General features: G+C 45.6%; 1 protein-coding gene across 1 annotated transcript in view; it reads left to right on the top strand.

The window, feature by feature from the left end:
* LOC311225121 (spectrin beta chain, non-erythrocytic 1-like) overlaps nt 1-11,820 on the top strand; it is a gene marked incomplete at both ends in the record, with an annotated part of 63,493 nt that overhangs the window by 45,792 nt on the left and 5,881 nt on the right. The window contains 2 exons of the mRNA XM_084310326.1: nt 7,277-7,367; nt 9,466-9,612. Coding sequence (XP_084166452.1) covers nt 7,277-7,367; nt 9,466-9,612 — 238 coding nt within the window. The remainder of the gene's footprint in view (nt 1-7,276; nt 7,368-9,465; nt 9,613-11,820) is intronic.

An 11,820-nucleotide genomic window follows, 5' to 3' on the forward strand; every position in this document is an offset into this window, starting at 1 on the left:
GGAACTTCTACATTAGAGTAGTCTGGACGCAATCCAGCCACATCAGCAAGTGTGACAGAGATGGAGAGGAAGAGCGGGGGGGAAGCGATGCGGGGGGGAAGTGATGCGGGGGGAAGTGATGCGGGGAGACGCATGGTGGGCCGAGCGGAGGAGGCGGACAGCGGCGTGATCTCACAACACCCAAGTGTTCTCAGCACGTAAAAAATGTGTAAAAGTGTGGAATAAAAGTATTGCTTTTTCCCACAAGACATTTTTTCGATTAATACATTTATCATTAAAATAAATATTGCATTTCCAAAATGAATGTTGTTTACATGTTGCGTGCATCATGTATCCTCTACTTCCCCCACATGGAACGCACCTGACCGGATAAACGACACGCTGGTGCTCTAGTGCGACATCTGGTGGCTGAATGTTATCTCTATAGCACCTTTAAAAAACGTCCAGAGCCGGCTTCAGTCTTGTCAGATGAAGAGTTTAACCCGGTCACTGACCTCAGAACTGCTACTCCGGGGAAGCTTTCTGAATATGGCAGGGGTGTGAAGTGTTTGAGTAATTGTACTTCGTTACAATACTTAAGTACTGTTTTGGGGGATTTGTACTTTACTTGAATATTATTAGGTTTGTATACTTGTACTTTTCCTCAATTTAAAAAAAAAAACTCCTTACATTTAAAATGCAGACCTACAAAGTGCAAAGTACAAAGTACAAATCTCGCAGGTCCAACCATTTTAATTAGTATATTTGTTTTCTCTGGCCGAACTAACGTTAACGTTATTAAACTTTATTTAAAAACAGCCAATCAAATCCCCATCAATGGAAAATGAACCCGCCCATACCCATGCTGATTGGTCCTTGTGCTAGAAAGACTAGAAAGTGGGGCTCTTTGATTAAACACCTGCTATCAGAAGAATAGACAGTCAGAAAAAAAAGTTTTTACTTTTACTTTTTAGTACTTAAGTTCATTTAAAAGTAGAAACTTTTTGACTTTTACTCAAGTGTGTTTTTAGCCAGATACTCTGACTTTTACTTGAGTACGATTTTGAGACGGTATACCCATACTTTCACTTAAGTATAATTTCCGGGTACTTTTTACACCCCTGGAGATATGGAGTCCCCCCAAAGTTTAGTTCTCCACACCATGGGAGAGTGCACCGGGGGTTTGAATCCCGCTGTGTTGCCCCTTGGACTACCTCCTTCAGTCCATCAAGCATCTCACTCGCCACCAGAGAGAGGCGGTGTTCTCAGCGCCACGCCATCAGCGCAAAGCGTAGACGGTCAAAAAAAAGGGCACGGATGCTTCTCACACTAACCGTCGCCATCCAGCCCCACTCAGCACAGGAGGTGGGGGGGGGGGGGGGGCACAGGAGGTGGGCGCCTGCGGAGAGGGAGGTTATTGATCTCAAAGTGAAAGCTACTCTTCCCCGCGTCTATCAATCGGAAGGGGGCTGCTTAGGGTGAGACTACCCAGGCGAATAGGCAAAAGAAATACTTGAATAGATATCACTAGGAAACTCTCCCAGTTTGTTATGTACATATAAACTAAAAAATAATATATTGCAAGTTTTCTGAATTTTATGTTTATACATGCAAATGTGGCACTTCCCCATTAAATATGTGCACATTTATGGACGCAATCGGGCAAAATGAAGTAAAGTAATAAACAACTAAATGTGTGTTATTGACGTTTTATTGTCACTAGTAGTTTCATAGAAGACATGTTTAGGAAGCAAAATATAACAAAATCAACCAAAATAATTATATTTGCCTATTCACCTGGCTAGTCTCCCCTTAGAGGAACACGCCAGCATTATGGGAAACGCACTCACCATCTCCTCCAGAGTCAGACAAGAAGATAGAGACACCAATGTCCTCTCTGTGCGTTCAGTAGAAAGCTATCTTGGCGCAAATCAATGGACGCGGATACGGACCAGCAAGACTAGCTGTTGGCCCCAACGCGTGAATATTTTCCCTAACGGGGTTGGACTTCCGCGTTCGGTTTGCGCAATCTGATTGGCCACTGACGTTTCTGGTCATGTGACATGTGCGCCAATCGTGTGACGCCTGTTTCTATCACCGGTTAAGCGTAGGCGACTCTTTCGAAGTTGGTTAAGGTTAGAGTTTGTCTTAGAGCAGGGCGATAGAACACCAGCCCTGATACCAAACTCTAACCTTAACCAACTTCGAAAGAGTCGCCTATAAGCTTAACCAGTTGTAACTGAGGGGTACAATTCCCTGACTGTATTGTTAGATATGATATTTAATACCACTACCTCATGTACTTTAACTTCTGGCCACCCAGTACAAGATATAAGTATGATGAACACTTTCCCACCTGATGAAACGAACCAACACAAATGTACCAAATCGAAGGTTTAATACAGCAAAGGGTGTATACAACGATCACTTAATTACATTTATGATTTGAAATATGGAATATGCACTTTTATGGCAAATGAGTATTCGTAGGTAAATCAATTCATTGTGTGATGACGTCAGCTGGGTTGTGTTTGGTGTCCACATACCGCCAGCTTGCTTCTTCTGTTAATTCTTGAATCTCGGTGACTCTGATTCCCACGAAGACTTTGTATCTGCATGAATCAGACTTAATCCATGTGAGTACTGTCGTGGAATCTGACCACAAGATTGTTCTATGCACCGGAATGGTGAGTTCACGTTGGATTAACGTGGCTAGATGCGCTCCTGCGAGGGCTGCGCAGAGCTCTAGACGTGGGATAGATTGTTGCTTACGTGGGGCTATTCTTGAGCGGGCCAGTATGAAAGCAGTGTGTATCTTTCCTCCCATCTCTTGGGCACGCAAATAGGCAACCGATCCGTAGGCTACTTCGGAGGCGTCGCTGAAGACGTGTAGCTCAATCTCGCATGTCTCTGGCCTCACTGTGGATGGGAAGTAGCTGCGGCGTATATTGACACCTGGGAGTGAGCGGAGTTCCGTCTCCCACTCTCTCCATGTTGAGGCAAGGTGTGCGGGTATTGGGTCGTCCCAGCCCTGGTCCTTGTCCCATAGTGCTCGTACAATCATCTTTGCCCTGGTGGTGTAAGGTAGAATACATCCCAACGGGTCATATTGTCTGGCGAGTGTTCTGTACACACTCCGTCTGGTGGTCGGTATCGCCGCCGACCTTCCTTGCTCTGGAGCCAAGGGTTTGTGTCTATAGTGGAGCGAGTCTGTTTTGAAGCGCCAGACTAATCCTAGTGTCATTTCTTGGGCTTCTCCTGGGATTGTCGCCATCCAGGTCTCGCTGCTGGCAGCCTTGTCTGTGGAGGAGAGACTGCGCAATACGTGCGGGTCGCTGCTGGCCCACTGCCTGAGATCAAAGCCGCCTTTGATTAGGGAGGCGCGTAACTTGATTAGGAGAGCCTCGGCTTCTCCTTGAGTCGAAACGCTTTGTAAACAGTTGTCCACGTAGAAACTGTTCTTCACACTGTGTTGGACCTCTTCATCTGCTGCTGGGTCCTCTGTGACGTGTGGGTTGAGGTTGCGCAATACTGGGGGGTCGCTGCTGGCCCGCTGCCGGAGATCAAAGCCGTCTTTGATCAGGGAGGCGCGGAGCAGCGTGGTCGGTGTGGCAATGTATGACGCCGTGGATGGCGGATACATCAGCGGGCATTGGGGGAGAGGCCTCCTAGGCGAGTCTCCTCCTGCGCCTCTCTGTGGGCTGGTACCGGCAGGGTACCATAGCCAGCTGGTCCAGGTGCTATTCCTCGGGGCTGGTCGTGCGTCGTGCTCACCCGTGAATAGAGTCGGGGGTCTGTAGCGCAGCGCCGCGGGGGTATAGCCTGGACTGTATGGGACCTCCTGGTCCGGTGGAGTACTGTGCTGTCGTCGGGCTTGGTTCTCCTCCTCTCCCTCTTCTTCCTCTATCAGGTCTTCCAGATCCTGTAGTCGTTTATCTTGCTTCTCCGCAGTGTATGCCGCTCCTTCCTTGTAGCTGGGTCTCGCTTGGACCGGTCTGGGAAGGGGGTCTGCGGGGGGTATAGGCTTTGTCTGTTGGTCAAGTTCAGGGTCGCTTGCTCGTTTAGGAGGCGCTGCCCTTGACTGTTGTCTCGACGAGTTCCTTGAACCCCTGGTGGAGGGAGAGGGTGTTGCCCTGGGGATCATCAGCCGCTTCCTTAGCTGCGCCATTAACTTGTCGCGCTCGGCTTGTAGTGTGTCGCGCTCGGCTTCGCGCTGGATGAGATCGATGTTGCGCTCTGCTTCTCTTTGGGCATAGTCAGCGGCGCGCTGGGCTTCGGCGGCGGCGCGCTCTGCTTCTCTTTGGGCATAGTCAGCGACGCGCTGGGCTTCGGCGGCGGCGCGCTCTGCTGCGGCGGCGGCGCGGTCTGCTGCGGCCCGGTCTCTTACCATATTAATTTCCGTCTGAAGGCGTCTCATCTCCCGGCGTCTCATCTCCCGGCGTATGCGCTCTTCTTCGCTCCGTCGCTGCGCTTGGAGGCGTTCTCTTTTAATAGTAAAATGTTCGTGCTCGCTGAGCGCCTGTGCTTGGAGACGGTCGCGTTCACCCTGAAGTCGATCGCGTTCGGTAGAAGCTGTCAGGCGGGCGAGGAACGCCTTTTGTAGCATCCTCACCGCTTCTCTGGGGGAAGGCGGTTGTGGAGGTGAGCTGCTCCTGCGTGAGCCGCTCCTGGGGGTACTCGTTGGGGAGTCCTGGAGCTCTAGTTCCTCGGCGCTCTCCTCCTCTTCTTCCGTGCAGAGTTCTCTCTCTGTAGGGTTGTCTTCCTCCCGGGGCTGGTCGGGGACTACTTCTTGGGTAGTGGCGGGGGGTAAAGGCATGTCAATTCCCTCCTGGTCCCCACCGTGAGCTTGGTCAGTTACATTAGGACCTACTATGGCCTCTGTGGTCGGGGAAACCTGGTCGTTAAGGTCAGACATAATTTTACTTTCTACTTTTACCGCGTTTACCGTTTGTCGAAGGCTAGGTAGTTGACTGACAGTGTAAGCCTCTAAGTACTGAGGTGTCTGTCGTCTGCGCCGCGGGCGTTCTAGGTTAGGAGGATCGTTTCGTGGAGTGTTCATCATAGGCCATTTCGATATTAATAACACTATATTAATATTACACTAGTTACCCTCCGGCTCGAAGGACCAATTGTAACTGAGGGGTACAATTCCCTGACTGTATTGTTAGATATGATATTTAATACCACTACCTCATGTACTTTAACTTCTGGCCACCCAGTACAAGATATAAGTATGATGAACACTTTCCCACCTGATGAAACGAACCAACACAAATGTACCAAATCGAAGGTTTAATACAGCAAAGGGTGTATACAACGATCACTTAATTACATTTATGATTTGAAATATGGAATATGCACTTTTATGGCAAATGAGTATTCGTAGGTAAATCAACATTGAATGTCCAATCTCTGGTTGCGCAGGGAGTAAGTATACAACCTGGAATATTTAGGAAACGATAGCGAAGGTACTTAAATGATTATAGCTGGATACACTAAGGGGGGGGGGGGTGTCCCGCTGGTTGTAAGACAGTAGGAGGGGGGGGTTAGAGAAGCCGCTGGCGGTATCCCATCTGGCCGACGGTGTCTTGGGAGAATCCAAAGTCTTGGACACGGTGCCCACAGAACCTCGGGCCGCAGACGAATACAGCTGGACCCTCTGTGGAACGGTATCTGCCGGTCCACAACGGAGAGACGTGAGGCGACCTCACGTGTAGAGCGCCGTCTCACCTGGAGTCCTCTCCGGGGGGTAATTCCAACACTCGGCAGTGTTGGCCTTTATCCATGGAATAATCAAAGCACACAAAGCATAATCCAAGCCGTGGAAGGCTCGCCGTCGTCTGGGTAGAGTAATCCAATATACAGGTCCAGTCGCTCTTGGCCCGGAGCTCCTCGGATGCAATCACCACTAGGGGTCTGACCAGCCTGGTTAAGCGTCCAGATAACGTCAGGAACGATGGGGGTACTGATAACTGTAGAACTCTAACCGAACGATGCACCATACATAAATAGACTATTATTAGCTTAATAGAATACGTCCAACTCGACGGTATGGTGCCAAACTATGACCATTCAACTATTAATCTACACGATATCTCAATGCCTATTCTGGGCCAAGTAGGCCCTACTACACCGCACGTGCGTCGTGGGGAGGCTTTTGCGTCTGTCACTCTGTTGGAGGGTAAAGAACTGGACTAAAAGAAAGTTCTACTTTACGAGCGCCATATATATATGCGCTATGAACAAATAGTACCATTCGTATTTCGCCCGACATATTACTGCGCGGAACCGGGGGTTGCCTCGACATGTTAGGCGGCACGATTGAACTTGAACCTAGGGGTATGGCAACCTGGCGCCAGGTTCTCGTCCAATGGTAGAATGAAACTATTATGGGCTGTTTAGTAGAAACGGGGATATTCAATGCATATTGTACAAGGAATATACAGGGGATATCAAACGATATACAAATACAATTAAATATATATATATAAATAAATATACATATTCGGTTTAATCTGATCCTTCACAACACCAGTGATAAACTAGGCGTTAGGTAGTTTGCAGGCTGTTAGAGGCGGAAATAGTGATAGAAACAGGCGTCACACGATTGGCGCACATGTCACATGACCAGAAACGTCAGTGGCCAATCAGATTGCGCAAACCGAACGCGGAAGTGCAACCCCGTTAGGGAAAATATTCACGTGGCCCCAACACCTCTCCCAGGGTTTTAATTGGCTAGTGGTCCATATCCGCTTACATTTACATTCAGTCATTTATCGCTTTTATGCAAAGCGACTTACAAGTTCTGTGCGACGAGGAAGGGCACAAATCTATCAGCTTACTAACTACAGACATGTACAAAATTAGGTCTTTATACTACTTTTATAATGTTGGTATGTGTACATTTTAGGTACAGTACACTGCCTGCCCAGCCCTATGATCTCAAAGACTTGTGTTATGGCGTCGTCTGTCCTGTGATGAAACTTACTTCCAGCTTCCATTAATTTGTGCTAAGTTAGGCTAGCTTGCAGCCGGATAGCGTTCTACTGAACTCTGGAGAAGATGTGTGGTGTGTTCCTTTAAGAGAGCTGTATTTGCTAACAGTTTTTTTTATGGATTTACTTTTTTATGGCAGTCACCTTCTAACCGTACCTAACAACTGCAGAGGATCAATGGTCTGAGTTAAGTGATGCGGGGAGGCGACGGATTGATTGATTGATTGACTCTTGATGAAAAGCGATGGGTTACGTCCGATGTCACGTTGTGGTAATATGATAACAATGTGTTTAACCTACAGGCATGACGCCAATAAGAGGAGAGCGAAGGAGGTGTCAGAGACGCTCCGAGACAACCGGGACCTCCAGCACTTCCTCCAGAACACACAGGACGTGAGTGAACTGTCCAATGAACAGATAACAGATAGATGAACTGTCCAATGAACAGATAACAGATAGATGAACTGTCCAATGAACAGATAACAGATAGATGAACTGTCCAATGAACAGATAACAGATAGATGAACTGTCCAATGAACAGATAGATAGATTGATGAACTGTCCAATGAATAGATAACAGATAGATGAACTGTCCAATGAACAGATAGATAGATAGATAGATAGATAGATAGATAGATAGATAGATAGATAGATAGATAGATAGATAGATAGATAGATAGATAGATAGATAGATAGATAGATAGATAGATAGATAGATAGATAGATAGATAGATAGATAGATAGATAGATAGACAGATAGATAGATAGATAGATAGATAGATAGATAGATAGATAGATAGATAGATAGATAGATAGATAGATAGATAGATAGATAGATAGATAGATAGATAGATAGATAGATAGATAGATAGATAGATAGATAGATAGATAGATAGATAGATAGATAGATAGATAGATAGATGCACTGTCCAATGAACTGATAGATAGATTAACTATCCAATGAACATATATATAGATAGATGAACTGTCCAATGAACAGATAGATAGATAGATAGATGAACTGTCCAATGAATAGACAGATAGATAGATGAACTGTCCAATGAATAGACAGATAGATAGATGAACTGTCCATCCAGATAGATAGATAGATAGATAGATAGATAGATAGATAGATAGATAGATAGATAGATAGATAGATAGATAGATAGATAGATAGATAGATAGATAGATAGATAGATAGATAGATAGATAGATAGATAGATAGATAGATAGATAGATAGATAGATAGATAGATAGATAGATAGATAGATAGATAGATAGATAGATAGATAGATAGATAGATAGATGAACTGTCCAATGAATAGACAGATAGATAGATGAACTGTCCATCCAGAAGATAGATAGATAGATAGATAGATAGCCAGCCAGCCAGCCAGCCAGCCATTTTGATTAACGAATTCATCATTAAAAAAAACGTGACGTCCAAAATGAATGTTGTTTACATGTACAGGTATCCCCTACTTCCCTGGACTGGATAAATGACATGCTGGTGCTCTAGTGCGACCTCTAGTGGCCGAATGTTATCTATAGCACCTTTTAATCGTTAGATGTTTGGTTTAAACAAACTCTTTCCGCACCAGGCTGCAGTGTGTTTGTCGGTTGTCCATATTCACAAAGCCTCTCTAAGTGGGAACACCGTCCGCTTATCCAGAGTCAGCTTCAGTCTGTCAGATGAAATGAGGTTGTGAGGACAAGTGTTTAACCGGTCACTGACCCCAGAACTGCTACTCTGGGAAGCTTTGTGTTGAAGTCAGAGGTTCTGTGTAGGATTGTTAGTAACTGTCTAACTGTATATATGGCTGTTTACACTAGTAACTGTTTACCTGCATATATAACTGTCTCCACCAGTAACTGTCTAGCTGCATATATATCTGTTTCCACTAGAGGGCGCTCTAGGCGGAGCCACTCAGGTACACCACCATATGGCGAGTATAAAAGTAGATGTCTCCTCCCACTTCTTTCTCTCCCCCCATGTCTCTCAGTGAGAGAAGACCTGTGTTACTGCTCTTTCCATGTGAATAAAAGAAACCACACTAGTTAAGGCTCAAGATAGAAACCATGCATTTGTGGCGGGGAATTTGTACTTATTAATCCTGCGTCCGCGCTTTATTTAAAAACAGCCAATCAAATCCCCATCAATGGAAAATGAACCCGCCCATACCCATGCTGATTGGTCCTTGTGCAAGACTAGAAAGCGGGGATCTTTGATTAAACACCTGCTATCAGAAGAATAGACAGTCAGGAAAAAGGTTTTTACTTTTACTTTTTAAGTACATTTACTTAAATGTACTGAAACTTTTAGACTTTTACTCAAGTGTGTTTTTTGCCAGATACTCTGACTTTTACTTGAGTACGATTTTGAGACGGTACCCATACTTTCACTTAAAAGTATAATTTCTGGGTACTTTTTACACCCCTGCGTGTTACACGTTGCCTTCTCTGAGTGACGTCTCTCTCCTCCGCGGTGCAGCTGACTCTGTGGATCAACGAGAAGATGCTCACGGCTCAGGACACGTCGTACGACGAGGCGAGGAACCTCCACAGCAAGTGGCTGAAGCACCAGGCGTTCATGGCCGAGCTGGCCTCCAACAAGGACTGGCTCGCCAAGATAGACCAGGTCAGTGGGCTGTGTGTGTGTTAACCCTTTCACCACCACACTACAGAAGGTTAACCCTTTCACCACCACACTGCATACAGTTAACCCTTTCACTACCACACTACAGAAGATAACCCTTTCACCACCACACTACAGAAGGTTAACCTTTCACTACCACACTACAAAAGATTAACCCTTTCACCACCACACTACAGAAGGTTACCCTTTCACTACCACACTACATACGGTTAACCCTTTCACTACCACACTACATACGGTTAACCCTTTCACTACCACACTACAGAATGTTATCCCTTTCACTACCACATTACAGAAGATTAACCCTTTACAGAAGGTTAACCTTTCACCACCACACTACAGAAGGTTAACCCTTTCACTACCACACTACAGAAGGTTAACCTTTCACCACCACACTACAGAAGGTTAACCTTTCACCACCACACTACAGAAGGTTAACTTTTCACTACCACATCCCTCCGCTCTGCAGTAAACAGGAAATGTTCTGGTATCCCGTTCCCACTTTATCCAATCAGGAGAGAGAACTCTCACTGCAAAAACGGTCTGAAGAAATTAAACCTAGTTTTAAGCCTGAAACAAGTACAAATATTGCAGTAAGCTAATTTGGCTTGGTAAGACTTGAAATAAGTACAAAATATCTAGGGTTCTCTCTCCTAATTGGATAAAGTGGGAACGGGATACCAGAACATGTAATTTGTATTTACTGCAGAGCGGAGGGACTGGGAGACCCATGTTACTGACCAGACACTCTATATCAGTGATGACTGTTTACTGCAGAGCAGGAGAGACTGAGAGACCCATGTTATTGACCAGACACTCTATATCAGTGATGGCTGTTTACTGCAGAGTGGAGGGACTGGGAGACCCATGTTACTGACCAGACACTCTATATCAGTGATGACTGTTTACTGCAGAGCAGGAGGCACTGGGAGACCCATGTTACTGATCAGACACTCTATATCAGTGATGACTGTTTACTGCAGAGTGGAGGGACTGAGAGACCCATGTTACTGTTTCTCAAGTTTCAAGTTTCTTTAATAGTTGTCATACAGAAGTACAGAATACTTTCATACAAAATGCTTCTTACTGTTACGCTCCAGAGACTGTGCTAGACAAGATAGTATCAAATAACATAGTATAGCATGTAATTTAGAAGTAGAAAATGAGGTCACAGTGTTCAGTATAGACATATGTACAATGTTCGATGCAGAATAGACGTAACTGAGTTACCATATAATATACAATACTATGCAGTGTACTAATGTACAGTACTATATAGTGCAAAGCAGAAATGGGATGAGGTACAATTTAGGTACAATTTACAGTAAGGTGTACGAGTTGTAGTGCAATCCTTCATCAATAAATATAAAGTGTGGGGAGTGGGTGCTACAGTGTGTTTGTTTAAAGTGAGTGTGTGCTATAAAGTGTGTGGAGTGGGTGCTACAGTGTGTTTGTTTAAAGTGAGTGTGTGCGTGTGGATGTGTGTGCTATGTGCGTTTGATGGTTGTTGTTGTGTAGTGTTCATTGTTCATTTAGCAGCCTGATGGCCTGGGGATAGAAGCTTCTTCTGAGTCTTTCTGAGTCTACTGACCAGACACTCTGTATCAGTGATGGCTGTTTACTGCAGAACAGGAGGGACTGGGAGACCCATGTTACTGACCAGACACTCTATATCAGTGATGACTGTTTACTGCAGAGCGGAGGGACTGGGAGACCCATGTTACTGACCAGACACTCTATATCAGTGATGACTGTTTACTGCAGAGTGGAGGGACTGGGAGACCCATGTTACTGACCAGACACTATATCAGTGATGACTGTTTACTGCAGAGCAGGAGGGACTGGGAGACCCATGTTACTGACCAGACACTCTATATCAGTCGTGTCTGTTTACTGCAGAGCAGGAGCGACTGGGAGACCCATGTTACTGACCAGACACTCTATATCAGTGATGACTGTTTACTGCAGAGTGGAGGGACTGGGAGACCCATGTTACTGACCAGACACTCTATATCAGTGATGGCTGTTTACTGCAGAGTGGAGGGACTGAGAGACCCATGTTACTGACCAGACACTCTATATCAGTGATGGCTGTTTACTGCAGAGTGGAGGGACTGAGAGACCCATGTTACTGACCAGACACTCTATATCAGTGATGGCTGTTTACTGCAGAGCAGGAGGGACTGAAAG

The sequence above is a fragment of the Notolepis coatsorum genome (assembly GCF_963971535.1).
Source record: "Notolepis coatsorum genome assembly, chromosome: 3".
Taxonomy (NCBI): domain Eukaryota; kingdom Metazoa; phylum Chordata; class Actinopteri; order Aulopiformes; family Paralepididae; genus Notolepis; species Notolepis coatsorum.